Source organism: Globicephala melas, chromosome 11 (assembly GCF_963455315.2).
Source record: "Globicephala melas chromosome 11, mGloMel1.2, whole genome shotgun sequence".
Taxonomy (NCBI): Eukaryota; Metazoa; Chordata; class Mammalia; order Artiodactyla; family Delphinidae; genus Globicephala; species Globicephala melas.
Genome location: NC_083324.2, coordinates 79488563 through 79502155, shown reverse-complemented (window position 1 = coordinate 79502155; position 13593 = coordinate 79488563). Strand labels below are relative to the sequence as shown.

At 55.2% G+C, this 13593-nt stretch overlaps 3 protein-coding genes across 4 annotated transcripts; 2 read left to right on the top strand and 1 right to left on the bottom strand.

The window, feature by feature from the left end:
* Positions 1-1320: 1320 nt before the first annotated feature.
* On the top strand, positions 1321-3103 carry TNF (tumor necrosis factor). The gene is made up of 4 exons (XM_030850635.2): positions 1321-1506; positions 2056-2101; positions 2291-2338; positions 2669-3103. The coding sequence occupies exons 1-4, from the start codon at positions 1321-1323 to the stop codon at positions 3088-3090; spliced, it is 702 nt and encodes a 233-aa protein (XP_030706495.1). The 3' UTR covers positions 3091-3103.
* A 2546-nt stretch (positions 3104-5649) lies between these two features.
* On the bottom strand, positions 5650-8125 carry LTB (lymphotoxin beta). Of its 2 annotated transcripts, none has more exons than XM_030850592.2 (4): positions 7400-8125; positions 6949-7000; positions 6677-6855; positions 5650-6414 (listed from the first exon to the last, which is right to left on the bottom strand). In XM_030850592.2, the coding sequence occupies exons 1-4, from the start codon at positions 7559-7561 to the stop codon at positions 5740-5742; spliced, it is 1068 nt and encodes a 355-aa protein (XP_030706452.1). In that variant the 5' UTR covers positions 7562-8125; the 3' UTR covers positions 5650-5739. The 2 variants fall into 2 exon arrangements, with proteins under 2 accessions (XP_030706452.1, XP_030706455.1); XM_030850595.2 differs by having other exon boundaries at positions 5651-6256; positions 6677-6751; positions 7400-7582.
* A 3712-nt stretch (positions 8126-11837) lies between these two features.
* Positions 11838-13541, top strand: LST1 (leukocyte specific transcript 1). The gene is made up of 4 exons (XM_030850565.3): positions 11838-11941; positions 12336-12434; positions 12755-12777; positions 13308-13541. The coding sequence occupies exons 1-4, from the start codon at positions 11920-11922 to the stop codon at positions 13455-13457; spliced, it is 294 nt and encodes a 97-aa protein (XP_030706425.1). The 5' UTR covers positions 11838-11919; the 3' UTR covers positions 13458-13541.
* Positions 13542-13593: the final 52 nt, after the last annotated feature.

Below are 13593 nucleotides of genomic sequence, written 5' to 3'. Positions count from 1 at the left end.
AAATGTGGTGGCCTCGCAGGGGTGGGAGGAGACCAGAGGATAAGCTGAGAAGACAAAGGAAAGATGCAGGTCCAAAGTCTGGAGGAGTGGAGGTCAGGGAACCCCTGAGGAATGGGGGTGACAGGAGGCTTCTGAGGAACAGTGACCACACTGAAGGGTGTTTGTTTGGGACTGTGGAGGAGCAGCTTGAGGCCCCCGGAAGGCGTGGCCATGCCAGGGCCCCGAGGAGTGGGAGAGCCTCCAAGGCTGGGGGACTGGAGAACACAGGGGACGTTTCGGGAGACGCGGTCACGTGCAGGGGCTCTGAGGGCCAGGGCTGTCTCCAGGAAACTGGAGGGAGCAGGGAGTTCTTTGCAGATACATGGCCACACACAGGGACTCTGAAGGGTGGGGTCTTCGTGCAAAAATTGGGGCATCACATGCCCTTGGAAGTCAAGACTGAAACCAGCACCAGGGTTTTGCTGAGTCCCGGGTCAGAGTGAAAGGAGAAGGCCTGCCGTGGTGGGGTTCGTGAATTCCCAGCATCGCTTTCACTCCTCTGGGGCTGTCCCAGGCTTGTCCCTGCCATCCTGCCCCAGCCCTTGCAGAGCCTCAAGCTTCCCTTCCTCCAGCTCCTCTTGCCCTCAGGGACCGAAACACACATCTCGGGACCCAGCACAGCTTCCCCCAAGTTTTCTCTCCATTAAGGACTCAGCTTTCTGAAGCCCCTCCCATTTCTAGTTCTACCACTACCTGAGTCCGGTCTGGAAATCAGAAGGAAATAGGCCACAGAACTCATCCCCCAAAGAAATGGAAACAACGGGAACTGGGGGGCACGGGGAAATGGGGTCCAGCCTCCAGGGTCCTACATCTACAGCAGTAACTGGCCCAGGGAGCCCCCCTCAGAATCCGGGTGGGTAGGGTAGGAAGTATCCTTGATGCCTGGGTGTCCCCAACTTTCCAAACCCCCGCCCCCGTGATGGAGAAGAAACCGAGACAGAAGGTGTAGGACCCGCTACCGCTTCCTCCAGATGAGCTCATGGGTTTCTCCACCAAGGAAGTTTTCCGCTGGTTGAATGAGAGCCTTTCCCCGCCCTCCTCTCACCCCAGAGCGTATAAATGCAGCTGTTTGCACACCCAGCCAGCAGAAGCTCCCAGAGCGAGGACACCAGGGGACCAGCCAGGAGAGAGACAAGCAACTCCAGAGCCCCCTGGAAATAACCTCCCAGACCACACACCCCCACCCCGACAGGCAGCCAGACGACTTGCTCCCTCTAACACATCCTGCCACAGGGCTCTACCGTCTCCCAGCTGGACTTGAGCCCTTCAGAAGAAGACGCCATGAGCACTGAAAGCATGATCCGGGATGTGGAGCTGGCAGAGGAGGCGCTCTCCAAGACGGCAGGGGGCTCCCAGGGTTCCGGAAGGTGCTTGTGTCTCAGCCTCTTCTCCTTCTTCCTGGTCGCAGGAGGCACCACGCTCTTCTGCCTGCTGCACTTCGGGGTAATCGGCCCCCAGAGGGAAGAGGTGAGTCCCTGGCCAGCCTCGGCTCATTCTCTCACCCAGAGAGAAATGGGGCGAGATGTGGGGTGGGGGAAAGAGGTGTGCTGATGGGGAGGCTTGGGGAGGAAAACAGTGGAGAAAGATGGGGAGGCAGAAGGAGACGTGGAGAGAGATGTGGGAAGAGAAGGAAGGATGGAGAAATAGGGTGCCTGGCACATGGGCGACGCTCTCTAAATATTTGTCGAATGAATGAATGAGTAAGCAGGGATTCAGATATAAAGAGAGATGTGTAGACAGATAAGGGGTATGGGTAGAAAGATGGGGAAGAAAACAAGTCATCTGGATAAAGATGAAGCAGATACAGCAGGTATGAAAGAGAGATAGGAAAGATGAAGCTAAGGGCGTCTGGCACACGGCAGGAACTCAATGAATGAGCTGTTAAATGGATTATGGATGAATGGGGAGAGAAAACGAGACGCATCAGTGCAGAGAGTACAAGCTAGAGAAGCAGCCGGCTGTTTCTCCTTCAGGGGTGACTTGCTTTGATACTAATCCTCCTTCTTCTCCCAACAGTTCCCAACTGGCTACTCCATCATCAGCCCTCTGGCTCAGACACTCAGTAAGTGTCTCCAAAACCTCTCTCCTAATTCTGGGCTTGGGTGGGCGTAGGGGTTGGTCCTGGGATGGAAGCAGTAGGGGAAATTTAGAGTTTGGGTTTGGGGGGAGGAGGAAAGGAGGTCAAAGTAGTGAGATATTTTCTGGGAAGCTTAAGGGTCTCTCACCTTCTTCTTTTCTCTTTCCTCTTCAGGATCATCTTCTAAAACCTCAAGTAACAAGCCCGTAGCCCATGTTGTAGGTAAGTGTTCTGAGGATGTGTCTGGGGGACGAAGAAGCAGATGGGATGGGGAGGGGTAGGATTTGGCTGCTGAAGCCAGGCTGAGGGTAGACAGACCTTGGAGACAGGGTGAGAAGGACTCACTGAGCTCAAGGGGAGGGTGGAGGATACTTAGAACTTGAAGGGGATACTCAGAGCCTCATGGCCAGATGGGATGTAGGAAGACAGACAGAGGGGACAGGAACCGGATGTGGGGGGTGGGGTGGGCAGAACTTGAGGGCCAGGATGTGGAGAGTGGAACTGACAGGGTCACAATGACTCACCCCTCCCTCTTTTTCTCCCTCCCTCCAGCCAACCTCAGTACTCAGGGGCAGCTCCGGTGGCTGAACACATATGCCAACACCCTCCTGGCCAACAGCGTGAAGCTGGAAGACAACCAGCTGGTGGTGCCGACGGACGGGCTGTACCTCATCTACTCCCAGGTCCTCTTCAGGGGCCAAGGCTGCCCTTCCACCCACTTGTTCCTCACCCACACCATCAGCCGCATCGCTGTCTCCTACCCGACCAAGGTCAACCTCCTCTCTGCCATCAAGAGCCCTTGCCAGAGGGAGACGCCAGAGGGGGCTGAGGCCAAGCCCTGGTATGAGCCCATCTACCAGGGAGGGGTCTTCCAGCTGGAGAAGGGTGATCGACTCAGTGCTGAGATCAACCTGCCCGACTATCTGGACTTTGCTGAGTCTGGGCAGGTCTACTTTGGGATCATTGCCCTGTGAGGGAGCAGGACATCCATCCTATCCCACCTCAATTACTTTATTATTTACTCCTTCAGACCCGCTCATCCCCTTCTGGTTTAGAAAGAGAATTAGGGACTCAGGGCTGGGCTCCAAGCTTAAAACTTTAAACAACAACAACACTTAGAAATCAGGGATGCAGGGAAGTACGGCCTGGACAATGGGGCACTGACCACCACCAAGAATTGGAACTGGGTCTTCTGGAACTCACTGGGGTCCTTGCGTTTGGATTCCTGGATGCAACCTGGGACACCCAGAATGTGGGGGCCAGGGGACCTTGGGTTCTGACTGGAACACTTCAGAACATTCCTTGAGAAGATCTCACCCAGAACTTGACATGAGTGGACTTCAGGCCTCCCTTTCTTCCAATGTTTCCAGACTTCCCTGAGATGGGGAGCCCAGCCACACCCCAACAGGGCCAGCTCCCTCTATTTATGTTTGCACTTGTGATTATTTATTATTTATTTATTATTTATTTATTTACTAATGAATGTATTTATTCAGGAGGTCAAGGTGTCCTGGGAGATCCAATGTAGGGGCTGCCTTGGCTCAGATGTGTTTTCTGTGAAAACGGAGCTGAACTGTAGGTCGTTCCCACCCTGCCTCCTGGTCTCTGTGCCTCCTTTTGCTTATGTTTTTAAAATATATTTATCTGATCAGGTTGCCTAAATAATGCTGATTTGGTGACTGACTTGTCGCTACATCACTGAACCTCTGCTCCCCAGGGGAGTCGTGTCTGTAACCGCCCTACTGGTCAGTGGCGAGAAATAAAGTGTGCTTAGAAAAGAAATATGGCCTCTTTCTGGGAATTAATTCTTCATTGGCCTCTCCTTGGGGGTGAGACGTGGCTCCCTGAAGTTCTTTCTCCACAGGGCTTATGATCCCTGCCCCTCACCCCTTGGACTGCTGGGGCTCAGGAGACCCTACATAAAACAAAGCCCCACTGAAAATGCCCCTCCCCCAAGAAAGGAACCTGAACTTAATTAGCTCTCCCTCAGGGCCCTGGAATTTCCAACTCTGGGAATTCCTATCCAAGTGGGGGAAATCCCGCAGCTCAGATGAGATTTCCGGCTGTTGCGGCCTGAGCGAAAGACCCCAAATTCTCAGGTACCTGAATCACAGCCAAGGGACTTCCAGGCAGTCGGGCACCTGGGCTCCAAACCGCCTGATCCCGCCCCACGCTCCTCCCCCTGCCAGCCCAGTCCTAACTGTGCAACCTGAACCAGTCGCTGAACCTCGTCTATCAAAGAGAAGTAGGAACGCCCACCGCACACGGGGCCCCCTGAGAACAGAAGACCTAAACTCTTCACAGCAGAGCAGCTAGAGGAGCACTCGGTGAATTCTGGCTTTCTCCCTTTTCCCAGCCCCCGGTCTTCTACCCGCTTCCATCTCTCAGTGGATGGAATTGAAGAGGAAGAAGAAAATAAAAAACAAGGAATAAGATGTAGGTGAAGGACCCACCCCCCATGCCAGCTTGGTCTCCCTGATTTTCCTGGCGAATGATGAGGAGAGGGATGGGAGGTGGGTGAAGTGGAAAGAGAAATGCATTCCTCCCCTCCGGGAAGGCTCTTCTGGACACAGAGTCAAAGACAAATATGGAGTCAGAAATGAAGACTCAGAGAGTGGCAGCCCTCACTGGGCTCTGAAGTTGGGCTTTCCTTCCTGCTAGGGTTGCCAGGCAGGGGGAAAACTGTGCCGTGTGCCGCAGAAGTGGGGTGACCTGCTGGGGTAACCTAGATAGAGCCTTGGATCCTCCTCCAGCTCGGGGCTGAAAGTCGGTCACGGGGTGAAGAGGCTGCTGTTACTCACTCTGGGGCCGCGACACTTGCCCACTCATGGAAAGGGGACCTGAAGTGTGACTGCGGGGTGAGGACCTTCCATCCCACCCTGGACAGGGCCAGGTGACATCAGTTTTTCCTCCTCCCCCGGCTCTCCCTGGTGTCCTCGGGCACTATCCCCACCCCATCTCTCTTTCTCAACCACCCTCCCAACTCCTTCAGCCTCCTCCCTTCACGCCCCGCTCCCCGAGCTGTGGGTCTTCCCCTGGAGAAGAGTCGACTGAGGCTAACAGGGCCTTCAGGCAGCTAGCAGGGCGGAAACGCTGTCCCCTCAGTGCTTCATCATCAGCCCTCTTCGGGTTTACTCTGCTGGCTGGGCCTTTCTGAGTGGTACTTGCCTTCCCCGGTAATGACCCCTGTCACTACCGGGAGGGACCCAAGAGAGAAGAGTGCAGTGTTGAGTCTGCGGGGACCATGTGGCCTTGAGAATCAGGACGCTTAGAGATGCTTGGGGCTTTGTGGAGAGCCCTTTCCTTCTACCCTCTAAATGGGCTAGTGCTGGGGCAAGGCCATTCAGAGGCAGGGGTGGGTGGGACCCACAGATCCCCATCCCAGGGAACAGAGGCCATGCCAGGTGTTATGAATTGTTTCAAGACACCAGGAAAATACAGAGACTATTTAACCAACATTTGTGTACCCGACCTGAATGAAGACACGTCAGCATCTCAGCATCTGTACCGGCAGCACTAAAGCTTTACCTTCTTTATTTTCACCAGGCTCAAAATCAGTTTCCAAACAGTCTTCTCCATTTTCGCCACGGCCATGGGGTCCCTGGTGTCTGGGTCCCCAATATCTAGGCTGATTCGTTCACATACTCCCACCATGCAGTAGTCGTTTTAGGGACGTGGGTAGCCCTCACCCCACCATCACCGCCCCAAAGAAGGTCTTTCCTCTCCTGTAGTCCACCATATCGGGGTGACTGATATTGACGTACACCCTCTCGCCCCTCCGGAGCTGCACCAGGCCGCCGAACCCCACGCTCGTGTACCAGAGAGGCCCGTACTCGTGCCTCTGGGCGGGGTCCAAGACCGGGCTCACGGTCTCCGCGCCCTCGAGCAGTAGCTCGGGACTCCCCGATCCATAGGCGCCCCCCGCCCGGTACAGGCGACTGAGCAGCGTGACGGAGCGGTCCAGGGGGTCCCCGCCGGGAGGGGGCGCCCGGCCCCGGTATCCGACGTGACAGTAGAGGTAATAGAGGCCATCCTGCGGGAGGGCCAGCCCCTCGGCGCCCGAGAACTGCGTCCCGCTCCTCAGAAACGCCTCTTCTTTCTTCGCCTCCCAGCCTAGCCCCTGCCCCGTGGTCCAAGCGCCTGCGGAGAAACGGGCCAGTTGACTCTCGGAAATCCGATCCTGAAAGGAGCGATCCAGGCCTGGGACTTCTGGGATGGTGGGCCTGAGGGACAGTTGGGGCTTTTAACCCACTGCAGGAGTCCAGCCGGGCTGGGGGAGCGGGGTCATGGCGCTCTCTCTGCAATGAGTACGAGTTGGGACTGAGGGCACCTGGGTGTGCGGTACAGAGCGCTGTAGTGGGGAGATCCAGGCCGGGTTTTGACTCCTCCGGCGGAGGGGGAAAGCGAGAAGCTAGAATGCTGGGCGAGCAGAAGAGTGCGTACTATAGCAGCGGTGAAGCAGGTGGGCTACCCAGCACGGCAGTAACAGAGCAAAGGGACTCTAACTGTGGGCGAGCAGAACTGGCACCCTTGGACTCTTCAGGTCTATGAGATCCTTACCAATGAGGTGGGCAGCCGGGAGCCTGGGGCTGAGATCTGTTTCTGCCTCCTCCTCCACCGGCAACTCCCGGGACTCTGGAAGGGGCGAAGAGTCCACGGTTGGGGGCAGGGCAGCCACCCACGTGTAGTCACCTTGAGAGGACAAGGCGCCAGGGCCCAGGGATGGGGCACCTGGATTCCTGGAGGAAGAGAGTATCTGGGGATGCTGATGGATGGGAGCTGGGAGTCCCTGAGGGGCAGAAGCAGGGGAGGGGGAGGTGGTCGGCTCTTACCAAATCGCTGATGGGCCTGTGCTTGGGCGCCTGGGTCAGCGGTCCCTGTTACCTGAGTGGGTGGGGTCACAGGGCCCAGAGTTCAGTCTTAGCTGATGCCAACCCCACCCCCCCCATTCCCAACATAGATGCAAGCTCGACTTGGGGTTTCTCCCACCAGCCCCAGCCTCAAAACACACCTCCCTGGAATGGAGAACAAGTAAGGCATCTGTACTTGGGCAGAGAGACAGAGGCCCAAGTATGTCTTGGGAAGAGGAGAAGAGACATACAGACAACCAGAAAGGGGCTTGGTGACATCAGGGCACAGCAGCATCACAGGAACGTGGAAAGAGGACCAGCAAAGAGACAGAGGAGACATCCCCACTGGGGGACAGCCAAGCCAGCTGAGCAGGAAGAGGCAAGAGGCACAGCCAGAGGTGAGGCCCTTGGAGGATTTGTGGCAGCCACTCACCAGTCCGCCCTGCTCCTGGGGCACCAAGGCCAGCACAGCCAGAACAGTGATAGGCACAGCCAGCAGGAGGGTCACCAGGGAAGCGGCTCCTGCGACAGCCAGCAGGAGGCATCCCTTCCCCTGGGGCCGCCTACCCCGGCACTCCAGCCCCAGCGCCCCCATTGAGACTGAGCCAGGGCCAGGGCAGGGGGGCTTTCATACCTCAGGGGTGGGGCCACCCCCTCCCTGTAGACCCACACACCTGGCTGGGACTTTCCGAACACCCCTGCTCCCCTCACCCTGCTTCCTGTTTACCCAGAGCTAGGGTGGGGCAGCTGGATGCCTGGGTTCTCTGAACTGGGGAGGGAGCTGGGGTGAAGAGACAGGCATTCAGGGTAGAGCTGGAGGGGGCCTTAGAGATCTTCTGACTCAGTGGGAAGGGAAACTGAGGCCCAGAGAGGGAAGCTAGCTTGCAGAAAGTCAGGCAGCTGCAATGAGAACACAGAACTCCAGATTGCTAGTGTGGTCTGCATTATTCTTCTTTTTTTTAAATTAATTAAGTGATTGATTGATTGATTTTGGCTGCGCTGGGTCTTCTTTGCTGCACAGGCTTTCTCTAGTTGCGGCGAGCAGGGGCTACTCTTCGTTGCGGTGCACGGGCTTCTCATTGCAGTGGCTTCTCTTGTTGCGGAGAACGGGAAATGGGCACGCGGGCTTCAGTAGTTGTGGTACGCAGGCTCGCAGGCTCTAGAGCGCAGGCTCAGTAGTTGTGGCACACGGGCTTAGTTGCTCTGCAGCATGTGGGATCTTCCCGGACCAGGCATTGAACCCGTGTCCCCTGCATTGGCAGGTGGATTCTTAACCACTGTGCCACCAGGGAAGTCCCTGGTCTGCATTCTTCTGCACCCCAGAGGTGGGTGCTGGAGGGAGGGCTGCATCCATATCCCTGAGGTCAAGGGCTGGAATAGGAGGACCAGAACTGGAATCTTCAGAGATGGATGTCTAGGTTCCAAAGAAGAACCTGTCCCCACACTGGACTGACCTCCTCCTCCCATTACCTTGCGCCCTCCAAGCCCCCAGAGCTAGGTTAGAAAGGCAGAGTTAAGCCAGTCCACGGTGATGGCAGCTGAAGGGGGCCTCAGCCTCACCACTGACTATTAACTCACTGAGGAGGGATGGAAATAGAGCATTACCTCCCTTGCTACACAGAGTGTAGACAGGAGAGCAATGAGGCATCCACCCCCAAAGAGCTTCACAGTCTAGAATGGCTCCATCCATTTAGTAGATGCTGACTAAGTGTTAAGTGAAGAAAGGAAAAAAGGATGAATGAGTAAGCAAAACAAAGCAGTAAGGGCCAAATGAATGGTGTAGTCAGCAGAGCAGTAGGAGTTGAAGGGAGGAAAAACCAGGTCAAGAAAGTTGGAGGTGGTCCCAGATCATTTCCCCTTCTTGCTATCTCTGTGTGTTCAGGTAATAATAATAACAACATAGCTAATATCCAGATAGCATTTGGTATGTGCCTGCCACTAACCTACACACTTTATATATAATAATGCTCTTTCTTTCTTCCTTCCTTTTTCTTTCTTTCTTCCTTCCTTCCTTCCTTTCTTTTTGGCCACACGGCGTGGCATGCGGGATCTTAGTTCCCCAACCAGGGATCAAACCCGTGCCCCCTGCAGTGGAAGCGTGGATTCTTAACCACTGGACCTCCAGGGAAGTCCTAAAATAATGCTTTTAATCCTGATAAAAACTCTTAAGAGGGGAGCTTCCCTGATGACGCAGTGGTTAAGAATCACGGGCTCTGAGACAAGAGAAGCCACCGCATTGAGAAGCCGGTGCACCGCAATGAAGAGTAGCCCCCACTCGCCGCAACCAGAGAAAGCCCGTGCACAGCAAAGGAGACCCAACGCAGCCAAAAATAAATAAATAAAATAAATAAATTTATTTCAAAAAACTCTAAGAGGAAACTGAGGCACAGAGAAGTTAAAGAACTTGTGGAAGGTCACACAGTAGTAGCAGAGACAGGATTTGAACCCAGGCAGTCTGGCTCCATACCGTTAACCACAAGACAGTTTAAAAACTGAGTACTGACTTCAGATTTGTCCATTTCAGGGTATGTAAATCTTACCTTCCTCACTCCCCCCAAAAAAGAATAGAGAAACAAATACTGAACTTGAGTCAATGATAAGCATGGTAAAGGGTTTAGAGGTAAAATGTACTGATGTTTGCAACTTTGAAAGGTATCAAAAAATGAGATGGATTGATAGATATGTGATAAAGCAAATATATAGAAGAATATTAATTGTAGAATCTAGGTGGTAGGGATAGGTTCACTGTACAATCCTTTCAATTTTTTTCTATGTTTGAATGTTTTAATAATAAAACATTTTGAAACAATATTTTCCTACTGTCCTGCGTGGGAACACTGTGGACGGGAGAAGGGAAGGAAGTAGCAGAAAATTTCTGAATCTGGAGAAGGAAATGCAAATGCTTATGGGCCCAGGCACCAGATCTCCTCTTCAGTCCTTGCTTCCACATGAGCTCCCAAGTCTTCACCCTCCTCAAGGACTAGGTGTGCCATCCTCCAGCATTTATCTCCCTCTCCATCACAGTGCCACTATGAGGCCTTCATCTAGGTCCTTGGACTACCACCCTTACTTTTGTGCTCAATATCAGAATGTTGCTCGCTGCAGGAAGGCCACCTGGATTGCCCACACCTCTTTTCCCAACACCAACTTGTCATCAACTTTCTGTCCTAGATCTATCAGCAGTGCTCATGTCGATCTAGTCTGGCTGTCTCTGACTCTCCTGTTTGTTAATCAGTCAGCCAAGTGCCCTGTTAGATACAGCCCCAGAATACCAGGAGAGTTACCCAAATCCACTGGAACTCCCAGTCTGCCTTGGGAGCTGGAGTGTGTGTCCACACATACCAGGATCATGAGCTCTCAGCGACACAGTGTAATTGGGAAAAGTGAATCAGGGAAGGCACCTAGAAGGGATATGATCACTGACGACTTGCGGGATCAATAGGATGGCTGGAGGGCTTTCCTGGTGGCGCAGTGGTTGAGAGTCCGCCTGCCGATGCAGGGGACACGGGTTCGTGCCCCGGTCCGGGAAGATCCCACATGCCGCGGAGCGGCTGGGCCTGTGAGCCATGGCCACTGACCCGCGCATCCGGAGCCTGTGCTCCGCAACGGGCGAGGCCACAACAGTGAGAGGCCCGCGTACCGCAAAAATAAATAAATAAATTTTAAAAAATAGGATGGCTGGAGCTGACAGGGATCACAGGCTGAATTATAGTCCTAGGAGCCTGAAAGGAAAAGATGTTGTAACCCTAACCCTCAAAGCCTAACCTCCTCTCCTAACAATGCTAGGGAGGCACCCAGGCTGGGGGAGAAGTTAAACCAGAGGAGGGGCAGGAATGTCTGAGGTGGCAACACTTTACCCAGGCAGCTCCGGTCAGTCAGGAGTCTGTCCAACCGCAGGCCATAGACTCTAGGTAAGCTGGGCGAGAGCAGGGAACCCTCATGAAGGAAACCCAGGGAGGGGACAGTCACCCCCAGAGTGAGGTGAGTCTAAGGTGAAGGAAGGGAGAATATGGCTTTGAGGTTCCCTGGGCCCTGGGGGGATCCTGTCTGGCCTCTGTCTCCGCTTCCCAAAGATCTGCAAACAATCCACTTCTGCCGCCACCCCCCCCCCCACCGTGGCCACCGCAGGCCCTCCTCCACCTGTGCTTCTGCTCCCCACCTGCCACCCCCCCATGTCCCAGCCTTCCTCCTGAACCCAGGATGGTCTCAGTTTCCACACCCTGGTCACTGCCTCTGGCTCTGGATGAAGTCAGCGGCCCCCTCTTCACCCTCAAACAGGAACCAGTGGTTGTAGGGCAGGAAGTGCCTGAGGGGAAGTTATGGGCCCCAGACGCTCCTCCATGCCCCCCTTCAGCCCCAGCAGTATCTGCCCAAGGGAAGCGGCTCTCCACACCAGCCAAGCGGGGGGCCCCCCTTTCCCAAGTTGCTCTGGGGCTGAGGGAGCGGCCGTAGGTGCCAGGTGGCGCTGGACACCACCTTCCCTATTTTCCCACCAGTCGCCACGCACCCTCCAGACCCCAGCTCCTGCCTCAGCCCCCTCACCAGAAACTAGAACTATCCAGTGCTGGAGAGGCCCCTATGAACCAGCTGGTCAGCCTAGGGTCGGAGAAACAGAGTGGGCTCTGGAGCTGGACAGAGCTGGCCTCGAACCCCAGCTCTGCCACTTCTGGGCTGGACGTCCTTGTCGGAGTCCAGCCTCGAGTCTCAGGTCCTTCACCAAGGAAATGGGCACAATACCCTACATTGTTATGGGGATTAGCAGTGACGAATAGAAAGAGCCCAGTTCAGGGTTGGCACATAGCTAAGGCTCCTCAGCCTGGGAAACGATTGTAACAGGGGCCCCAGACTTTACAGATGAGGAACTTGGGGCACGTGACTCACCCCAGGCCATTTAGCCTGGAAGAGCAGCGCTAGGTTTCCCAACCTGCAGGCTAGTCTTCAGTCCCCAACCTAATGGAAACTTGTGGGATAAAAGGTAAGGTAACCCTCCGCTCAGGGAGGGTTGCGGTGCACAGGGAACAGTGGATAAAAAGCGGTGTGTGCGCGGGTCGTGGGTAGGTGGCCAGGGTCTCTTGGGGCCAGCCAGTGCAGCAGACAAGGGGCTTCATGGGAGGCCCAGAGAGGGCAGCAATGTGGTGGGAGGTTTCTGAGGGGCGAGTGGTCTCGGGGACGAGCGAGTTAACTGATGAGTCATGGCCGCCTCTGGGAGGAGGTGAGGGAACACAGTCTGGGGTGAAGAACCTCTGAAAGGATGGTTTTCTGTCTCTAAAACTGTTGGAGAAAGAAGCTGAGATCCCCGACCAACAAGGAGGACGGGGTAAGCTGCAGAGAGAAATGGGCTCTCTGACACTCACCCCTTTTCCCTGCAGACAAATGCCCTTACCTATATGGGGGCCTAGGGCTGGGGGTGCTTCTGTTCCTCGTCATGGTCATTCTGTCCGTCTGCCTGTGTCGGCTCCGTGGGAGAGGTGAACCCCACCCTCACCTCCCTCTTACCCCCTCACCCCTCACCCCCGGGCAACACCCCACACACCCTTTCCTCCTGTGCTCCCAGACGCCCCCATCAACCCTGACTGGCCCCTCCTGCCTGAGGAAGGGGGTAGAAGTTGGGGGGTGGAGAGGGGAGGGGGGAGTGTCCAAAGAGAGGGACCTTGGCTTTTGGCTGTGGGAACCACAGGGAGGTTGGCAAGTGAGGAAACACCCGCTGGGGGTGGGGAGAGTGGGCGAGGAGGGCTGGAGGTGGCACAAGGGAGACAAGGGCCAAGCCGAGCTTCTTCTTTTCTTCCAGTGAGGAGGCTGGAGAGGAGCTGGGTGAGTCTGGGGCAGAGAAGTGCATGATGGGGCAACAAGTGGGGGCTGAGGTCGGGGGGCAGGAGAAGAGGGAGAAACGAGCCGGAGAGACAGAGAGACAGAGGAAGTAAGAGAGAAGCAGAAAGAGGGAAGTAAGAGCTGAGAAGAAGAGAGGAAAGGAAAGGGGTAGAGATGGAAAGAAGAAATAAGACAGAAAGGAGAGAGAGGAAGAAATGAGGGAGAGAGAGACAAAAGTGAGAGGCAAAAATCAGAGAGAGAATGAGAGGGACACAGGGAAAATGAGAGAAATCAAGAGAAAAAGTAAGAGAAGGAGATTAAGAGTGATAGAGGGGGAGAGTGAGAGAGTAAGAGAGACACAAAGGGAAAAGGACAAGAGAGGGAGACAGAAAGAGAGAGAGAGGGAGAGAGCGCGCAAATAGAGGCAATGAGGTAAGAAAGCGGGGCAGGGGAGCAGTGAGAACTCAGGGGGCAGCGTCAGGGGAGGGAGGCTCCTGGGGACCTCCTGTCAGCACCCTCTGTCCCGGCCCCAGGCCCAGCTCTCGCAACAGGAGCTCCACTATGCGTCCCTGCTGAGGCTGCCTGAACGGGAGGGACCTGACCTCGGCAACCAAGAAAGGGAAGGCAGCAAGGAGGACCCCAGCACAGACTACGCCTGCATTGCCAAGAACAAACCCGTCTGAGCACCCCCAGATGCCTCGTCCAACCCAGGCGGGTGGTCAGGGCCATGCGGTAAAGACCAGTAAAGACCCAGTAAAGACCATGGTCTCGCCACCCTCTGTGTCTCAGGCTTCTCCATCTACCTCAAGCCCCAGCTCA

Bases quoted from the DNA above. Each gene is read 5' to 3' on its own strand.
- LST1 (XM_030850565.3), top strand. From the start codon at position 11,920: ATGGAAACTTGTGGGATAAAAG. The intron at 12,435-12,754 runs GTGAACCCCACC...CTTTTCTTCCAG, and splicing joins GTGTCGGCTCCGTGGGAGAG to TGAGGAGGCTGGAGAGGAGC. The intron at 12,778-13,307 runs GTGAGTCTGGGG...TCCCGGCCCCAG, and splicing joins GGAGGCTGGAGAGGAGCTGG to GCCCAGCTCTCGCAACAGGA.
- TNF (XM_030850635.2), top strand. From the start codon at position 1,321: ATGAGCACTGAAAGCATGATCCGGGATGTGGAGCTGGCAGAGGAGGCG. The intron at 1,507-2,055 runs GTGAGTCCCTGG...TTCTCCCAACAG, and splicing joins TCGGCCCCCAGAGGGAAGAG to TTCCCAACTGGCTACTCCAT. The intron at 2,339-2,668 runs GTAAGTGTTCTG...CCCTCCCTCCAG, and splicing joins GCCCGTAGCCCATGTTGTAG to CCAACCTCAGTACTCAGGGG.
- LTB (XM_030850592.2), bottom strand. From the start codon at position 7,561: ATGGGGGCGCTGGGGCTGGAGTGCCGGGGTAGGCGGCCCCAGGGGAAG. The intron at 7,001-7,399 runs GTGAGTGGCTGC...CCACCCACTCAG, and splicing joins CCCAGGAGCAGGGCGGACTG to GTAACAGGGACCGCTGACCC. The intron at 6,415-6,676 runs GTAAGGATCTCA...TACTCATTGCAG, and splicing joins CCCGGCTGCCCACCTCATTG to AGAGAGCGCCATGACCCCGC.